General features: G+C 43.2%; 1 protein-coding gene across 1 annotated transcript in view; it reads right to left on the bottom strand.

The window, feature by feature from the left end:
- The window catches only part of LOC121871546 (collectin-12-like), a gene marked incomplete in the record, with an annotated part of 83,528 nt that extends 69,081 nt beyond the window's left edge, over positions 1-14,447 (bottom strand). Inside the window, 2 exon segments of the mRNA XM_042373990.1 lie at positions 12,635-13,343; positions 14,273-14,447. Coding sequence (XP_042229924.1) covers positions 12,635-12,912 — 278 coding nt within the window.
- Positions 14,448-21,557: the final 7,110 nt, after the last annotated feature.

The raw sequence follows: 21,557 nt of genomic DNA, 5'->3' as shown, positions 1-21,557 counted from the left end.
TATTCAGACTGATAAACGATCTATAATAATTTCAAATTCAATAATAGTCCCTTAACTTCATGAATCGCATCATTATTAATTCGGCAAATTACATTTAATATCATATAGGCCTAGTTCCACAACCTCCCACTATGCGCAGGGAGCGCTCTCTTCCCTCAGACGACCTTGAAAGCTCAGTATCGCCAATGGCGGGGCATTTGAAATTACTCTGAAATTTCTGAATATTACATATATATATACAGTATATATGCAAGTAAATCACTGTGGGTGCGCGTGATCCAGGTATATGCTGATAACCACAAGGAAAGGAGAAAACACGAAGTTCCCAAGCGCTTTCATGTAATTCACATCTTCAGGGGTGAGTACAGACTAAGGAGAATTACAAAACAAGGTATATATATACAGAGGAGGGTAAGATCAGGTCCACAATGGTCAGGTATTAGGTAATGACCCTACTAATCTTTAAAACGCACCGCAGCGGTCGGTAGTCAGGTCAGAGTGTAAGTTGACCCAACCTTCTCACCTGGTTACAAATCTTCTTAATTACAAAATTGTCCAGTTTATACATACCATTACTCAAATTCATGTTGACTGCTTCGGTAGGTTTAATGAGAATAGATTCTATAATGTTCCTACTGTCAATTGAATTACAAGGTAATATTGAGGAGGCATTATCAGAGTCAATGCAATGCTTATTATCCTACATAAATGAAGATTGATGTCTAAAATAAATGCATTACGTAAAAAACTTCAGTTATGATGTCACATCAACGTCTATGACGTCATGAATAGCTTTTGGATGCAGCCAATAGATGGCGCTATTATTGAGGTATCTGGCAACTATACCGTATACACATTTCATGTATATTTTAGCTGGAGCTTTCCTTTCTTCAGTAGAGTATCTGCATTATACCCTGTTTTAATGTTTTACCCTCCAGCCCTGTCTTAGATGCATAGTACTTTGTTTTAGATAATCTGATCACAGAATTTTGGTACCTTGTCTTATTTTAATGTTTATATTAGTTTAGCTAGTGCAGTAAATTTGACTCCTGTGGCAGAGCCTGTGTCAAAGACTATATACGAAAGATAGAAAAAGCTTTTGAATTAGCCGTGTGCTGCAAAGCCAGAATCAGCGCCATCTATCGGCAAGGCCCCAAATAAAATCGAGCTCTGAAAAAGGGGGGGAGGGGTCTATCTCAAATTCCACCTCTGCTACTTGTGTTATTATTCATATTCTACTCACTGCACCATGTTAGGGTGCCAACCCGGGGGATAAGTAAAGGCCGCGTCATAGTCCATTTATTGGCAAAGATGACTGGGGGGGGGGGAGACATGTTCTCACAGTGAGACGTCTGAGCTTGAAGTTCGGAACTGAGCTCCGCGTACGTTGGGAGTCGAAGTTGGGACAGATACAGTGTTGCCAAACTGGCACACACCCCCAACATTCATATGTTGTGTTAATTATGCATTTTATAAACGCTCAACTGTTTCTGTTGTCGAGGGAATCGAACAAATATAAAAGTAGGATGAATTTCTTTGGATTTTCCGCACAGGAAACGCGGGTGAGGCATGGCTCCTCTGTACAAACTTGGCATCACCTAAGTTGATGTATTCGGGAAACAAACAGATGACGTTCTCACCGATACCAGCGCCATCTGTCTCAGAGGCTCTTACTACACACACACCCAAAAGCTCGAGCTTTCCTATCATTCATATTTCTTTGGCGTGTGCCCCGACCCGGTCCCGGGGACTATGAGGCCAGGAGGCCCAGGACATTCTCTCTCCACAGGAATAGACTCCACTCGTCTAGGTGTCAGGTGGTCACTGTTGGCAAGGTTTGACTTTTTCTTCCTAGGATAGTTGTAGGGGTGAGGGATTTAAATATTTATTATTTTTCCCACGTGGGCAGGAGTGTTCAAAAGTGTTTAATTGTGACTTAGGCATATATTTAGACTATTGTTACGACCAACCTCCTTTCACCTCTTATCCAGCTTCCAGCCTTCCACCACTGGTTACCAGCGGCTAGGGTCGTATGTACAGAAGCAGTAGATATCTCAAGTGTTGTCGAATTACCACTGGTTGTCCCGCCAGTCTACGGTAATTTCTCGACGATCGGTATCAGTGTACAGGCAGACAACAGGCAGGTAGATTTCCACCAGGTCACAGAAACACACTTGTGCACTGTAGTCTTCTTTAATAAGCACCGAGTCTTCACAACACTGTTAACAGGGTAATGGCTTCACAGCTGGACTTATCACTTCGAATATATACTGTAGTCGGTACACTACCTGTGTACAATTCCTTAGTCTTTTCACTTTATATTGTTCACAACAATTCTACAGTACTTGTACAACAATTATCTTCACTTGTTCTACTGGGCTTAATACACTCTGATTGGAAGCGATCGACTGATTCCTAGTCCTAGCCTGCTTGTGGATGCTTATATACCTCATCAGACGCCCCTGGACATCCTAGCACCACCCAGAGACACTTGGGAGATTCTAGAACGTTCTACTCTGATCATAACTAAATGTTGCCCAAATAACTGCTGCATGAGACAGAAAACAATCGAAACACCTAGTTTACAAAATCATAATACAAAATTATGCCTCGGCATAACGCTATTATTATGTGTCATATGTATCTCTTTACACTCGTAATAGATTATAATAAGTACATAACCTAACAACCACCTTTTTGTTACGTTTATTCTCGTGGCTCATTCATCCTAACGTGTTTCTTGTCTGGCCATTTAATTAAGGAATGCTTTGGTGAGTAACTAGTAAGGAGGAGAAGAAGACGACCAATTAGGACGGAGGAGCGTTCTGTTGGTTATAACTGGCCGTGACCAATACACATCGAGGTGCTGGTCCGTGACTAATCCGTGTCATGGTTCGAATATCATTGACCAGTCGGTCTCAAACACAATGGAATCTTATTTAACGTTAAACCTGGGATGCCATTCACGCGTTAGCATTAGCACCAAATATAGATCACATTGAAATGTACACGGTTGTTTCCATTGGCACGGTTGCGTTAGCGGTAGCGTTAACGTTATGCGTTTGTAGTACATGCCAATCGCTCCCTGTGGTGATTGAAAACGCAAACGCATGGAAATGGACGCGGGAATCCCACACTGTGAAGTCACTATCCCTATGTTTGCTCCCCTCACCCAGCAAAATGCCTCGAGGAAACTGATAAGTTGATTTCCCTCAGAATATATCCCAACCTATTTTTGTAATGTATTTATATAATATATTTAACAACCTTTATATATAATTTTACGATAATCATAGTTTCGACACAACTGTTCTAAATTGAAGGTTCATGATCCCAATTAAAGGTTCACTGGAATACTAATTTTTTGTGACTTAATATTTAACTACGGTTCCTATTTTCTATTTATAAGCATTGACTCGTCTTATACATATTGCAAGTCGCTGCCTTGGGCAAATAACTTCTCTGTTCCTGCACTGTTTCACCAAATCACCCTCAACCAGTGAAAGAATATGTGAGAACTGTTGTCTGCTCAGACGAAAATATTCTTTGAATTTTTCTTCATCCAAGCTTAGGTCTTTTACCAGAGCATTGTAGGCTCCATATTTGGTCCGATTCAGTTGCAATCTATGAACCCACCATCTATGTTTCCTTGTCCATTTTCCTTTGATTTATGCATGATCTTATACAAACCCAGGATGTTTAATAGCAAATCACCCTGTTCATATAAATAGCGTCGTACAGTAGGTTCGATGCACTAGGCACCATCTTTCATGTCCTGTTCCCGCTAGAAAGACAGCTGCATGAATATGGAAATAGGGGTGTCCGTTTTTCAGGGCAATTTAACGCAAACGCCAACTGCAAACGTATTCCGCAAGCACTGCAAACGCATATATGGAATCCTAGCTTTATACCACGCGTCTTCAGAGGTGAAAAGAAGAAAAGAAAGATGCGACATAAGATTGTGGATGTGAGGCCGGCAGTGACGTGAGGAGTAGCGGGGTTCCCAGCCGAGTGATAACTAACCTTTAGGCTCTAATGAGGCGACTCACCGATCTGTCAGTTTCATGAAGGTGACAAAACCCGAACGCGTCATCCTACTCCACAACTACTTTGTTTTCTTGTCAAAGTAGAAGTTTGGTTAGGTTAAGTATACTCCAAGTCGTTGATGTTGCAGTAACGTTTTCTTCTGCCAAAACTAAGTCCTTCCTCACCGCTAGTCTTTCCATGAATTAATCAGTGCCATAATGAGCTACGAATACCTTAGTGAGTCCCATCTCGAACTTACACTAATTCGATATTTTTTTTCAGTTCTGATTTTGGGTATCTGAAACAAATAATAACTTGATAAATTACTATAAACGAACCTGGATGGTCACTCTTGAGTCTGAATTTGTTTAGCTAAGAGGAGCCCGAGCTGGTGGTGGTTGACGAGTGTAAGACCAGAAATGTCGAGTGGGAAACGGGATCTTTATTGCCTTCAGAAGCAAGGCTCGTCTGGTGTTGTTGTTCTGAAGCAGAGTTACCCACTCTCTCCTATCCCCGCACCGGTAATAGGAAGAGACTGGTCGACACCCTGCGATGATTTTGGAAGCATAATATGTTGTCTAATTATGGCAGACACTGCTGCCACATGGCATCAAAGGATGCTGATCTGACTGACTTTCTGCCTCATTTACACACGATCGCAAGTTTTCATTTGTTTCTCACTCTTGATTTTTTATTTAATTATGGTATATATATATATATATATATATATATATATATATATATATATATATATATATATATATATATATATATATATATATATATATATATATATATATATAACTTCAGCAGTGGACGTAGGTCTCTCGTCATTTTTGTCAGTTTTAAATGCTCTTTCTTTAAATTTTATGGAAGGTAAATTTTCGTATAATGTTGTTTTTATTGTATATCACCTGAATTTTTAAAACTTTTTCAAAACTTTTTGTTCTCCTCTTCGTTATATACTGTATATATATATATATATATATATATATATATATATATATATATATATATATATATATATATATATATATATATATATATATATATATATATATATATATATATATATATATATATATATATATATATATATATATATATATATATATTTCATTAGCCCAACAAAGCAGATGACACCAACTGTTACCAAATGGCGCTACGTCACTCCCCGTCGAGACTGTGGGGCTACATCCTGACTCCTGGCTGTTGTGAACTACATCGACATACGCGTCACCAAGTAAACAGAAAGATTTCGTCATATTTTAGGGCAACTGTTAGTAGCCAGCCACTCTACAAAACACGGGAGACATACTGCCCTCAGGTACAAACTGAATTAAATTCCTGTGTTTCTGAACATTGGATATTTCGGTTTCATAACTGATCTTTTTTAATTTAACCTACTCTAAATAAGCGATTTACAATACATGTAACAGTTGGAAGATACTTTCAAAACGTTTTGTTTTTGTATTAATTGAACGCTCCACACACGTGTTCACCATTCTCATGCTATATGTACACAAAAGATGTGTTTATAACATGAAATATAACTTAAAATTTACAATGGTTCGTCGAAAATGCTAAATTATGATTCTATTTTCATGTTGAGGTAATAATTAGCTAATATGCCACATTTGTGTCTCGGCTGGGTAACAACATAGTATAAAGAATTGTGATGGCAGGATAAGAGGATGGAAAGGAGAGGGATATTACCTTATAGCCAGTGGTCCCCAACCTTGTATTGGCTCTGGGCCACATTTATCATTGTAAATACAGTGGAGGACGCCAAAACTTTGTTTCTACATTCAAGAAATAAAAATCTCATACTGTACAGTTATTTGCAGCTTTACACGTGTAACTAATACCAGTTACATACTTTTTACATTTACTCTTGGACAGGACATGTGTATTTACTCCCGTTGAGAAGGCTGGCTCTCTCTCTGGGCTGGTCTGGGGTAAATACACATGTCCTGTGCACGACAGTTGTGTCAAGTTATTACATTTTTGCATTAATTTCACTCTTACAAAGAATTCCAAATAATTCAAAATTTTCTAGTAAACCCATGCGGGTTCCATAATATGGTTCCGCTGACGCCCGCGAACTACAGGTTGGGGACCACTGAGACTTACACTGTAAGCTATCCTGTAAGTGTTTACAGGATATTGGGACTCTGGTTAGGGAAACAATACTAAATTGGGGGCCATAGTTAAAGGTAGAATTTGCCCAGACACATAACCTGGCAAACGACACCAAACCTTCCACACCCTCTCCTGTCCGTGGTGCTAGAAAAACCACAGAGACACTGTAAAAAAGACAGCAGCGTTTACCGCATCTCCAGCTGCACAAAAATTGACGGAGTTGTGCAGGTGTCAGGGGGCACGTAGTATATGTCCATACCCGTGTGCTAGTGCATGTGTGCACTGTGTCCTTCGCTACACCACTGCACACAGTACACACTTCCTAAACACCCATAAGCGCAACAGCCCTGCAGTCTACTGCGCTCTCACACACCTCCACACTATACGTCATACGCTCAACACTATACGCTATACACTCAACACTATACGTCATACACTCAACACTGTACGTCATACACAACACTATACGTCATACACTCCACACTGCGTCATACACCTCCACACTACGTCATACACCTCCAAACTACCTCATACACCTCCACACTACGCCATACACCTCCACACTACCTCATACACCTCCACACTACGCCATACACCTCCACACTACGCCATACACCTCCACACTGCGTCATACACCTCCACACTACGTCATACACCTCCAAACTACCTCATACACCTCCACACTGCGTCATCCACACTGCGTCATACACCTCCACACTACGCCATACACCTCCACACTACCTCATACACCTCCACACTACGCCATACACCTCCACACTGCGTCATACACCTACACACCACATCATACACCTCCACACTACGTCATACACCTCCACACTAAGTCATACACCTCCACACTACGTCATACACCTCCAAACTACCTCATACTCCTCCTCACTACGTTATACACCTCCACACTACGTCATAAACCTCCACACTGCGTCATATACCTCCACACTGCGTCATACACCTCCACACTATACGTCATAGACTTCCACGCTATACGTTATACACCACCACACTACGTCATGCACCCCACACAATACGTCATGCACCCCACACAATACGTCATGTACCCCACACAATACGTCAGGAACCCCCACACTTACTTCATACATCTCCACACTATACATCATACACCTCCACAGTATACGTCATACACCTCCACAGTTTACGTCATACACCTCCACAGTATACGTCATACACCTCCACAGTTTACGTCATACACCTCCACAGTATACGTCATACACCTCCACACTGTCATACACCTCCACTGTCATACACCGCACTACACCGAAAACCTCCACTGTATACGCTCCAGATACTACGAAACACTGGATTGAATCTTCGAACTGCTTGCCTAGATGGCAATGTTGTATCTCATTTGTGTTTGGTATAATTTCGAACAGGATTATAACAGAACTTTTAATCACGTTCGTGACAAGCGAGGCAGCCGATTTATCTGCGTTCTTACGTCTGACACGCCCACTTCCCCTGCCTGGGACACACTGGTGCAGAAATACACAGTACACACTCAGCCTCAGGTCAGGACTCCGATTTATGAAACATAATATTTGAACCCACTTATACAAGCAATCTTTATAAATATTTTTTGAGGCAATTTTTCAAATGTGAGACCGTATTTTATATAATTCTATTATATGGAGTACATAATGTTTTACAAGCGCTTATCCAATTTCGGTGTCTTTGTTGTTCGACAACATGGGACATTGTTGAGGCGTTTCCTTCCTATCCGCACAGGAGAGCACTGGCGGGCATACGATGTGCTCTTTAGCCCCTTTCTAATTGTCACTCTTCTAAAACCATTTCTTCTTCATTCTATTACGCGCCACTCATATACTTCAGAAAACTAGAGTTACCATGATTAACCTAATGCCCTACTTTATCTTCAAGTTTTGTACTTATTAATGAGACTGTAAAAATGCCTAGAAGATTAATTAAACCATTAAGCAGATGAGCCAATAGGGAGATAATAAAGTAAATCACCAGTTTTAAAATAAATTCGTTTTTTGTTAAGTGACTCCTCGAACTACTTTAATTATACTTTGTTTACGTTCTGAACACCACATGACTTAGTCGGTGGTAGGAGGAAAGAATTAACCTATTGTTGGTGTGAGAAGGATACTCCCATTTTTCTTAAACAGAAACGTAAGAACATTTATAATAAAATCGATGTACAGAACAGTACTAAACATTATCTAAATTGGTTTTCTTCCCACCAGCTAGCGAACTCCACACAATGAGACTGTCACTAGCTGTTCGCTAGCGAACAACCAAGCTGTTTTATGAGTCAAAACTATATTTTTATTGATATTACACCAAGTTTGACCTTTTTGTTGATATTCCCAAGTTTTAGATGTGCATGTTGATAATACCAAATTCCAGCTGTTTTTGTTGATATTTTACCAAGTTTTAGTTGTTCTTATCTAAATCCATCCTTTCATCGGTTTTTGTCTAAAATTTTTTTTAGATTTTCCTCGTGGGGGCTAGTTTATTGGGCACCCCCTTACATCCTGTGCAAGGTGAAGCGCAGAAGCATTTACAGCGCCCATCTGGGAAGCATGCATAGTTCGTGTTTGCCTTTATGATTCATGCATTAAGGGCGTAAAGGCCTGAAGGGTTTTGTCAACAAGTTAAATAAAGTGACAGAATGATGAGTGTGTGGGGGAAAATTCCCGGTACAATTTATCTGTTTACGGCAAAGTGTGGCAGGTCCCTAATAATGTCAAGTGCCAGGCCTGTCACTAGGAGGAGGGATATCTGGTCAGGGAGGGAAGAGGTGTTGGTAACGGCTGGGGACCTGTAGGAGGAGGTCATAGGGCAAGTGAGGATGTAGTGAGAGAGAGCATGAGAGTGGGGTTGACCACAAAGTTTACAAAAAGTGTGGCCAAGCTCGCCAATGTACTAGGAGTGGCGAAATACAGTGGGGGTGGAGGTGATATGGTGTGATGGGACAGGTACAGTAGCGGTGGAGGGAGGCACATAGGTATTGACAATATTGAGGGACATACCTTTTAGTGTGATTGTGGTGGTGTGTACGTTGGCATGCCGGTGGGGTACGGATAGCCAGGGGTGGTGTCCTCAGGTCCAATAGGTAGCCCTGGTGGAGACAACACAGGAGTGGGCGCGGCTTGCGGTGGGTGGACAGGTTGAGGCACCACGTGTCGTGAAGATAAGGCAGGACTTCGCTCAGAGGCAGCAGGACACACCGGGACACACCAGGGCAGGCCAGGTAGGCACTACACCAGTAGTGAAGGCCGCCGGCGGTGGAGTAGGCCATGAGCAGAGGGGGCTCACAGGGGAACTACCAGCTTGTGTCAAACCAGAAGAGAGGAGTGACTGGGTGGCAACAGAGGGCAAGAGTAGGTCAGAGATGGTGGTACAGAATGTAACGAAGAGTTTTTCGATACGGTTGGTAAATTCTTGGAAGAGGGATATGATCTGTGTCATGTCACTGGAGGGGGGTTGTGGGGGGACACCTGTGGGAGCACAAGGCTTGACAGCATCAGAGTAGAGACAGGGAGGAGGCCCAGTAGTAGTTGAGTTAAGAGACGGCCGGGATTGCTGTGTTGCAGCCAGATAAGGCCAGGTGTTGTTGAAGAAGGAGGTGTTGCTGGAGACAGAGGGGACACAGAGGGAGGCGGCCCTGTAGACTTGGGGGGGGGGGATGGCATTGTGGTAGACGCGGCCTTCGGGGAGGCTTTTCCCCTGGGACAGACGGGCAATTGGGGCATTGCCGTGAGTCAGCATTGTGCCAGCCTCCACAGTTACAACACCTGGGATCATCCACATAGCCCACACCACCCCCATTAAGGTGATCTTTGATTTTCTGGGCACAGGCGGCGGAGTTATGGTTACGTGAACAGAAGCGACATCTGGGACGATCACGTTGGCAGCAGGCAGTGAAGGTGCGACCCCAATGAGAACAGATAACACAAAATGCAGGCCCAGGATGATAGGGTTCTGCATAAAGTGGAGGGAGGATTGGGTGGGTCTCCACAGTGGTTGGGCATTCCCTTCCCTTCCACTTGACAATGACAGCAGCTTGTGGGGTGTTCCCCCGGTAACGTCGACGTATACTGAGTATACTAGAATTAAAGTCAGGCGCATCTTCAATGTCAGCGCATAGGGGGAATCGTTTCACTAGGATGTGGCAACATTCATCAGCGTCTACTGGGGGACCAGGACAACCCAATCAAAGCCAACAGTACTAAGTGTTTCATAGACCTCAGGAGTCTGACACTTGATAAAGTTCCGGTTCTTACCTTGTCGGAATTGAATGTTGAGACCGTGTTGTCTGCAGTACTTCATCATCCAACTAAAGCATTCCTTTACGGTTTTCAGTGAGTCCTTGGGGAAGTGCAGATTCATCTTACTTGGCTGGTTGATAGAGGGCAGGGTGATAGGGTCCGTGGCATTGGTGTTTCCACTGCAGCTAGTGTTTCCCATAAAAACATTACCGTCACTGTCATAATCACTGGGGTTTGACTCTTGAAGGGTGTTGGATTCAGTATGACCAGGCGAGTTGGCGATGGCATCCATATCAGAGATGTCTGCGTCCATGAGAGAGCCTCTTCTGGGACGTTTATGTCGACCCCCTATGCTGGCAAAAACTTGCTGGCTTAGGGGACCTTTGTGGGATGATCGGGAAGTCAAGAGCACCTATGAGGACGTCTGTCCCCTTATGTGGTCATGCCACGACTGTTTTTTTTTGTCTAATGTTCATCACAATTTAAAGGTCAAGTGACAGGGTTCAAACAGCTCCAGTGTCCACACTGTGTTGTGATGAGTTAGTTAGCCAAGGGGCAAGAGTAACTTTCCAGTGCCCTGTGTCATCCCTCCTTACTTCCCCGTACCACCCACCAGCCTCTCAGTATAGTACAGTATTTATTTATTTATTTATTTTTTTAATGGGAATTAGCCCACCCGGGCACAGGTCGAACGACCCACAACAGGGCCTAGGGGGCGAAAAAATAAGAATATAAATAAATTAAAAATAGAGAATAAAAAGGTTATACTGTGTTAATCTACACCACGAAGAAAACCAGCTCTTTAAAGTGAGACGGATTGCATAATTATGGAAACAGAAGAAGGCAGAGCATTCCACAGTTTGGCTGTGTGAGGAAAGAAGGACGTACTATAACGGGTTATTCTAGTGTGACCGACATCCACAGAGAAATGGTAGGCACCGCTGGCAAGACGTGTGTTACGAGCCCACGGCCTTGCCGGCGGTACACAGGATGCCAAATCCACCGAACATTGTCCGTTAAAGTACCTGTAAAAGAGACGGAGTGAAGCAACATTTCGGCGAAGAGAAAGGGAAGAAAGATTGTCAACTAAAGGAGGAGAGTTAATAAGACGAAATGCCTTTGATTCCACCCTATCTAACAGTTGGACAGAAGAAGAGCCACCTCAGATATGAGAGCAGTACTCCAAGCTAGGGCGAATGAATCCCTTCTATAATTGGAGCAACTGCTCTGGAGTGAAGTAGCTACGGCGTCTGTGCAGCATTCCCAACTTTCGGGAGGCAGCTTTAGCTATGTTAAGGATGTGTGATTTCCATGACATATTGGAGGAAATGGTGAGGCCTAGCATATCTATTTCAATATTTGGCAGAATGATAACGTCCTGAAATGTAATTGGTGGGAGATAATCTAATTTAGAAAGTGTAATTAGTAAATACTGAGATTTATTACTTCTGAATTTAACCATGTTTCTCTCACCCCATTCAGAGATGCTGCACAGATCCGCATTGATAGAAGTAATGATATCAGCTCCAGAAACAGATCTAGTTTAAGAGTTAGGAGGAAGGGGAAAATGTGACGAAGAGTGAAGGGTAGAATCATCAGCGTAAGAATGGATAGAATTAGTTGTAGTGTGAAGTAAATCATTGATAAAAAGAAGGAAGAGAGTAGGTGAAAGAACAGAACCCTGTGGGACACCACTATTAGAAAAGAAAGAGTGAGAGATCGATCCCTCGACAGCTAGAGATTAGAAAACAAAGTGGGGGAGAGAAACCATAAAAGGGAAGTTTAGAAAGCAAAGACTTGTCATACCCTGTCAAATACTGGGAATGGATCACAGATTATGAGCTGCACCAAGATCGCACCTACACACACACACACACACACACACACACACACACACACACACACACACACACGTACTCAAATGGACATATACATACGCAAGAACCCCCAAACATACTGTACATACATACATACATACATACAAACAAAAAAACCACTCACACACGCATATGCATTATACAGTACATACACGCATACACACACAACTAATCGAATAGACATAGATGCACACACTCAAGCGGTACGTGCACGTCGGTAGAAACACGTACTTTGAGACGTCTGAGTCGAGAGAGAGAGAGAGAGAGAGAGAGAGAGAGAGAGAGAGACCTAATCAGTCTTTCCTGCGCTAGACTCACCTGTGATTTAGTTGGTACCACTTCCAGAACTTGTCGGTCTGCCTCAGGTACCTGCTCATGTTCAGCAGCGTCTGGGTGTGGCTCCTTACGGTATCCTGCAGGTCACCGACATCCGGGCTCGCTCCTCCTGCTGGTGAAGAACCACCACCCACTACCACCATCAGCGTCATCACCCACCTCCACAGCTGTAAGCGGGTGGGCGGCAGGAAAACATATCCCGACATCCATGACGCATCTCTCGCGCTCCTCCCTCCCAGTTGTGTCACCAGGAACTTCATCTTGGAGGGTAATGTTCCTAATGTTATCACAAGTTTCACTCTCAAGTCCTATTGTGTACTTGAGGGGCGAGTCTTTTTTATGATAAACGAATTGTCAAATCTTTTCTTCTCGTCCTACTTGGCACTCGTGTGTTAAGTTTTAATGATAACCACAAGTTTTACCTGCAAGTCCTAGTTCATGGTAGAAGGGAGATACCTTTTTTATACTAATTCTCAAGTTTTACTTCATGTCCTACTTGGTACTCGAGGGTAAACGTCAAATTTCACCTTTAATGTTTTACTTAATATTCAGTAATGAAGCTTCGTGTCTTGTATAATGTCAAGTTCCTCTTCCACGTACTACTGGTGACTCTTTGTTACCGAGTTTCCATAATCACTCCTGACAAAGTATTTTATGTAAACTGATATTGTAGGTAAATATTTTTTATGTGCTGTAAAAACAAAACTCATTAAAACCAGTTGAGAGTAAAAAACCCTTATCTGTTTTTGTTTACGTGAAAACTTTGCTAAAACTTAAGGGATGATCGATGGAATTCTAAATGCCTCGCCTGACAGGAGCTGTGGAAGAAATATACCTACAGTAGATAGGTAGATAGACAAAAAAGTAATCTTGATAACACTGGATATAAGGAAAAGATAAACACAAAGTCGAGTTCGATAAAAATAACCTGTTTGGAGGTGAGAAAGAAGTAAACATAAAGATAGATAAACTGGAAAGAGGTAGAGAGAAAGTGCGAAAGAATATGGAGGAAGGTGAGAAAGAGGTAAACGTGTAGACAGATAAGCTAGATATAGATAGAAAAAGTGAGAATGAATTAGGGAGAAGGTGGACAAAGTGATAAGATCCACATTCAGTGTCACTTGTTATTCTCCTGGACATCAACACTGTCACATACCACACTAACACATGGTGTCAGACGTCCGCCCACACACAACGCCACATTTAATTTATTAGGACACTAAATTCCTATCAGTGCATCTTCTAAGACACTATTAGTACTGTTCAGTTCAAATGACTTTATTGGCGCACAGTCAGGTAAATCACAAATATTCAGGTGATTAAAGTTGCCTCATACGATTTTCATGTTTATCACCTTAATAACAATGCACAATCACTTCGCGTTAAATCACCAAAATATAATAAACATATTGTCGTCTAAAGTCACTTATGTGTTCAATAGTCTCGATATATTCTTCTGGTCAGTTAACACGTTCCTTATAGTGCTAATCTCACCACGTCTGGGTCGTCATAACCCAAAAATTGAGAGCGACAATCTCAGCGTGTTAAATCGCATCCATATGTGTATTTCGTCACCACCGCAATTATGTCGCCGTCACCACAGTATTAAGACTTCATTACCCTGATATCAAGGCTTCAGTGTCATGACCAGCTCCTGCATAAGCATAAAGTCAGTATGATGTGGAGTGCCCGTGGTCACTGTGGACGAGGTTGCTTAAGTATCATGTGGTGGAGGGACGTGAGCGAGTCACAGCGCCCTGGGCCACAGTCACGAACAGTGTGTGGAGTCAGACTAGTACCATCTCCACTGGCACCGTCACTCACCCCCACACCCCCCTCCATCCCTCCGTTCGTCCCCCTCTGTGCGTCACCTTCCTGCCGTCTGACCTTTTTCCAGTTGCTCAGTGTGTGGGGAGCGCCTTTTGCTCCTACTGGTGCTATTACGTTTTTATTTTTGTCTGTTGAAAGAGGTTTAGTTGAACCTATTTACTGTGGCCAATGTGTGTATCCCTGTACACTCTATGCACTTGCTGAACCAGCGCAAACTATTTACGGATTAACATCTATCTGTTTATCTATCTAGTTACTTTTACTGCCACTGATCCTCTTAAGATTACTGCTACACCGGAATCGAACACGAAGACAAAGATAGTCATGACGGAAACCCAAAATCCTTTTACCTTGATGAATGTTCCAAGAAAGACCCAAGGTATAAGTGGGGCAATACCAGTGTCCTTCATTGTGGCTCATTATGCTCTTCTGAAGAATGAGGTGAATGACAAATAAAACTATTTCTCGATAAAAGTCTGGCCAAGCTGCTGCCGTGTCTTAAGAAGAGAAGGAGAAGTAGTATCAGGGCCACTTTACCAATGTGTGTAGAGGAAAACTTAATAACTTGCAGAAAAAGAATTAAACGTCTTGCCAGAGAAGAAAAACTAATGTATGAAATACAAACCGAAGGCGGTGATCACCTTTTTACTGCGTACTGTGCAGGTGCCAGCAAATAATTTCCCACAGCCCTGTGTAGCAACGACGACGGCGGCGGCTTGCTGGGAATTCCTCTCGGTAGAGTCTGCGTATACTGAGTATACGAGGATTAAATTCATGAGTATCTTCGATATCAGCGAATAGAGGAAATTGTTTAAATAGGGAAGTGGCAACATTAAGAAGCGTAAGCTGGTGGGGGCTCGAGGACAACCACGTCAAATCTCTCAGTCCTAAGTGTTTCATAGGCTTCAAGAGTCAGACAATTCAACACAATTTCGGTTTCTACCTTTTAGGAATTTAAGGGTGAACCCGTGTTGTTTGTGGTACTTTGTCGTCCAATTAAAGTTAATTAAACCGATCCTCGACGTCTTTGTGTGAGTTCTTCGGAAAATGCAGAATCGGCTGATTCCACTGTTTTGCAGGTGGCTCATTTGGGGCAGCGGGCGGCCCATCATTGGTGTCACACTCGCCATTTGTTTTACTAGAAAAATTTATGTTGCTGCCAAAATCACTGAGGTCTGAATCTTGAGAGGTGTGGGATGCTGTGTGACCGGGCGAGGTAGCAGTGGTATCAGTATCAGGAATGTGTGGAGCCTTGCGAAAGGAAGCGCCTCCTTTGCGTTTAAGTCGCTGGCTACCCCCATGCTGGCAATAGGCGCCGGCAGAGGGAGTCGAGGACAAAGGTTCTTTGTAAGACTTTTGGGGCAGTGCCGGGAACGCAGCACCTGCGTTCAACAAAGCACACCAACTTCCATTAGATTGGATTGCCGGGTCTCTGCCCTGACCTGGGATAAACTCAGGCCTCTCAGTTGGACGCTGTGAACGCTATGGCACTCCTACTACATCTACATCTGCCACAGAGAGCAGGGTTTCGACCAAGACTCAAAGCAATATATACAGTATATACATATATACTCACACACACACACACACACACACACATATATATATATATATATATATATATATATATATATATATATATATATATATATATATATATATATATATATATATATATATATATATATATATATATATATATATGTAAGTATGCAAGTAAATCACTGTAGGTGCGCGTGATCTAGGTATATGCTGATAACCACAAGGAAAGAAGAAAACACGAAGTTCCCAAGCGCTTTCGTGTAATTCACATCTTCAGGGGTGAGTACAGACTAAAGAGGAGTACAAAACAAGGTATGTAATTTGAGTAATGGCATGTACAAGCTGGACAATTTTGTAATTAAGAAGATTTGTAACCAGATGAGAAGGCCGGGTCACCTTACCATCTGACCTGACCACCAACCGTTGTGTGCTATTTAAAGATTAGTAGGGTCATTACCTAATACCTGACCATTGTGGACCTGGTCTCACCCTCCTCTGTATATATACACCTTGGTTTGTATTTCTCTTTAGTCTGTACTCACCCCTGAAGATGTGAATTACACGAAAGCGCTTGGGAACTTCGTGTTTTCTTCTTTCCTTGTGGTTATCAGCATATACCTAGATCACGCGCACCTACAGTGATTTACTTATATATATATATATATATATATATATATATATATATATATATATATATATATATATATATATATATATATATATATATATATATATATATATATATATATATATATATATATACCTGTTTGTTGGGTTTCGCCGTAGTTTTTTATTTTTTATTTATTGGGCACCCCCCTGCATCCCTGTGTAAGGTGAAGCGCAGAAGCGTTTACAGCGCCCAACAGGGAAGCATGCTAAGTTCATGCTTGCCTTTATATCTCTTGAGTTAAGGGCGTAGAAGCCTGAAGAGTTAGTGGTTTATATCATCAAGTTATTGGAAGCTCCAACAACTCCCTGAATACGAATTAGCAACTTTCGACTTACAACAGGTACCTACTTTACTGCTAGGTGAACAGGGACTAATGGGGGCTAGGAAGTAAGTCCAAACAACTTCCACCTGCCCGGGAATCGAACCCGTGACATCTCGCGTGCGAGGCAAGAACGGTACCGCTTCTACCACCGGTCCCCGTTTCGCCGTAGTAGCCTGTCCATCTTGCAGTGCCTTTATCCGCTGGTGAACTCGTTGGGTTCCCATGTTAGTCAACTCTTCCGTGTATACCGCCGTTGGGGTCTTACTGGAGATCTGTAAGCATGTCTGCCTATTCTGGGGCTCCACTGCAGATTTTTCATTTGGGGTTTACTCCCGTAACCTTGTACTTACTAAGGATAATCCGTAAGGCAGTGTGGCAGTGGTTGGTCGGCGCCGAAATGTGTCCACATGCCAGTGGGCCTCTGCGCCCGCCGTCCCTCTGGGGCCTACTGCTGCTCCGAGATCTCTGCTGGCCTAACCTCGGCTCACGAGTCACAGAGTTACCGTGCGTTGCCACGAGGAGGCACAGCAGGAGTCTTGATGGTGAAGAGGTTGTGTACTGGCAGGGGAAGACTGATGCAAGTTGCTTCTCTGTTCAACGCGAGGGCTAGCCAGCAGCAGATGCTGAAAGCGAGAGGAAGCAAGCGGTGCGTGCACCTTAACACTAACATAATGCTGCCACATTTGACGCATTATACCTCTGTGTGTACACACACACACACAAGGGAAGGGATGACCAAAGTAAAGTTTATAAACATTTCAGAGGGCATTATTCAGTCGAGTGTACATACCTAGAGCTGGTGGACGCCCTCCTCACAAAGGGTCACAGCTCAAGGATTGAAGAAGTCACAAGTTCAGAAAATTTTGAGGGCAAACTTTTTTGGAGTAAGAATTGTGAACTTCTTGGAACAATCTGCCAGTGAGTGTTGTGATAGCACCGAGTGTGAGCTCTTTCAAGATCAGATTTGACCAACACTGGCGCAGGTACACATGCCCAGTACTTGCCAACAGTGCGTAACAGAGATGTGACAGACCGCCTAACCGGCTAACGAACCGATCATTGGCGAAAAGGATAAAATTAAAGGTACATAACATAACTAATCTGTACTACAGAATATCAGTATAATTATTATATCTGTATACTCCTAGCCTCCAATAGTTCTTGTTGTCCCTTCTCCGACGCCCACCATCCCGATCTTGTGTTGTTGGGAACCATTCTCTCATCACCTGTTCCATCACAGTTGTTGTAGCACTCTTGTATTCATAGTTCATACAGAAACACTCTGGAGAAAGAAAAAACACGGTGGCTGAAAAAAATTGCGAGGAGTTTGATCAATATCAACTTGCAAATCTACTTCAGTGATATACAATATAGTAATTATGCAGTGTGGCAGTATCATCGACAATGAAGAAATTTGTGAAGTATGATATAAATAAAAACTGAAGGGAAAAGTCCGGGAGACAGGTCGAAAATGTGGAAGAGTTGATACCTTTCGGTATGTAATAAACAAAAATAAACCAAAGAATTACAGCTCACTTTATGTGCCGATTGGGTGATGCTACAGGTGTAACTCTGGGAGTGAATCTTCACATTTATATCTGGGAGTGATACGACACGTATTTATGGGGTCATAGCACACATGTATCTCCAGGATGATAGATGCTACATTAATATCTCCAGGGGTGATCTAACATTTCTGAGAAGTATTACAACAGTGTAACGCGCCAGACTCAGAGTAGAGTGAACACACCAAGGATTAATGACGTCACCCTGTGAATCACTACTGCCACTGGTGCCTCTAGTATTACTACCACTAGTGCCACAAGTATTACTACCACTGGTACCAGTAGTATTACTACCCTGGTATCAGTAGTATTACTACCACTGGTATCAGTAGTATTACTACCACTGGTGCCACAAGTATTACTACCACTAGTGCCACAAGTATTACTACCAGTGCCACTAGTATTACTACCACTGGTGCCACTAGTATTACTACCACTGGTGCCACTAGTATTACTACCACTGGTGCCACTAGTATTAATGTCACTGGTGCCACTAGTATTAATGTCACTGGTGCCACTAGTATTACTACGACTGGTGCCACTAATATTACTATGACTGGTGACACTAGTATTACTACGACTGGTGCCACTAGTATTACTTTTTTCTTTTTTAAAGGTCTCCAGCCTCCCCTAATAGCCATACCTTCGCCACCATTTTATTATCTTAAAATTAAATATCTTAATACATAAGTAGCTATCCTAGCTGTGTTGAGTTAGTTGAGCCACAGATCTATGCGGCATTTAGTGAATGTTGCCTCATAGTCAATATCTGGAACTGTTGTCGGCTTTGGGGCCGATGCTCTCGTTCCCCTGAGGCAGAGCAAAGCTGACCAAAGGAGAAAGAAGGACAGTCGACATCTCATCCAGGCTGTAACATAACTTCTGGGCTGCTGCTTCTGTTCAGATAGCACCTCTGCGAGTCTGGTGTAGAAGTATCTTGCACTTTGTCCCATCCCACCAGAGGTTGTGAACACTAGCGGAGTGAAGCTGCCTTGATCAACGTTCTGAATTCTCTCCCCGTATGCCCTTATCTTGTCGTTCTCGTTTCTCCTGTGTACAGCATCGAGAGCTAAGTTACGGTGACATGCGGCCATGGGATAAAATAATCCTGATGTCGAAGAAGGCTCTCTGTCCCTGCGTCCAGAAACCTCGAGCACTGACGTCAACACGGGCTTTGTTGGATGTTTTTGAAGTCCTATGTTGGAATTTCTCACCGTCTAATGGAAGGAGGGTCGGTTCTACCCTGACATCACGGCAGATTTCCTTCAACATATTTGCTGTGAGGTCCCTTACTTCGTCGTGCCTCATGCATATGAAGCCCCCTTTCTTGCACACCATGGCGTGATCGACGCCATAGGAAGAGCCACACACACATTGGGAGGGCATACCTTCTACTGTACTGGCCAACCGTACCTTAGAGCATTGGCATGTGTAAATTCTTGTTTATTGAGACTGAAACCATTTGCCCTTATCAGTAATGTGGTTAACCAGTTTGAGGCGCCCACCTCTTGTGCTATAGCTACTTTTTTTTTCAAATGCTCTGGTACTTGCAGCAACAGTTGCTGCAACTTATCACTTTGGCCGTGCTGTCGTTCTGTCATAATGGACCTTCGAATCTTGTTTACTTTACTGGTATCCACCTCCCCTGTTGCGTTCTGACCTATTATGTGGTCCGTGAGGGCTGCCGTGAGCTTAACTGAGTTTTGATGTTCGGTGGCAGCAATCTCCTCTGGATTGGTCAATCCCATTCCTCCCAGTCTCGGTGGTAGTGCCAGGAGTGATCTTTCTGCTGGGGTTAGGTGAGGGTGTTTCACTAATTTGGGAATGAAATTGACGGTGATATCTTCTTCCAGAGGGTGGAGGAGGGGTCCGATATCAAGGATAGTGCGCTTCAGGTAGTTCCATCGATGCTTGACTCCATGGGTGAATGCCGCAAAAGCCGCATGTGGCTCTGTGTTAGCAATTTCAGACAGAGCTTGGATTTCCCTAACCCACTCATTCACCTTTCCCGTTACGTACTCGGTCTTGAAGTCTTGACCCCACTTCCACCGAACACCTCCATTGCCCTTTCATAATGTTCTGGCTTCACAATGAGGAAGGACTTGCTGGCGTTTAGTTGGTACCCTATTTGTGGGCCTCGTGATGTTACCAGGTCCCACCACATTTTAATGTCCTCCACTTTTCCTGCTCCTGTAAGGTCATCAGCGTTCGCCACTTGCTTGACCTCAGTTGTTTAAAATTTTATTGTGTGTATGAGCACGGATAGGCATATTGCGTACATTGCCATTGCAACAGGGTCCCCCTGCGTTGTTCCCTCGGTTGACTGTATGATGGTATCCCCTCTTAGAGCCTTGTTGTTTACTATAGAAAGGTCTGATGGATTTTTATAGGAGTTTTCAACAAACATTGCAAAGCTTGGACACTTAATCTTGATGTTGTGCAGTGCAGTGCGGCCTTGCGGTTAAGTATGTTGAATGCGTTTGAAGCGTCCACCAGGAGAACGGCCTCACAATCGCGCTGCTCAAATATCGTTCTCATGGCGTGAATGGCAGCTTGCCCTCCAACCTGGTGGCCAGCACAAACTTGCAGGTTCCCTGCTACTGCCCTGATATCATCCTTTACCACCTCCATTATGCATTTTCCGATGATCCGCCTCAGCACTTCCCCCACCTCTATAGGCCTACATCCTGGATTCTTATCCAGGGGAATGAGGCGGCAGGCTGTCAGAGCATAGAGGTGTTGGCAGCACGAGGATGCCAGCTTTCTTGCAAGGATGGCAATGGCCGTGCAGAGATCACTTGCTACGGGGCCAAACTTGTTAGTGCTGAGGATGACTCTCCAACCGTTTGCATCCAGAAATGAAGGGCCGGCACCTCCCTGAGTCTTCAGTGCATTTTTCCACACCATCCCTCCTGTTATTTTCTCGAACAGGACAGCATTTAGTGGGATATAGTCACCCTGGAGCCTGATGCCTTC

This window comes from Homarus americanus, unplaced genomic scaffold (assembly GCF_018991925.1).
Source record: "Homarus americanus isolate GMGI-L3 unplaced genomic scaffold, GMGI_Hamer_2.0 scaffold45698, whole genome shotgun sequence".
Lineage (NCBI taxonomy): Eukaryota > Metazoa > Arthropoda > Malacostraca > Decapoda > Nephropidae > Homarus > Homarus americanus.
The sequence above is the reverse complement of the archived record's forward strand: the minus strand, read 5'-3'. Positions and strand labels throughout refer to the sequence as shown.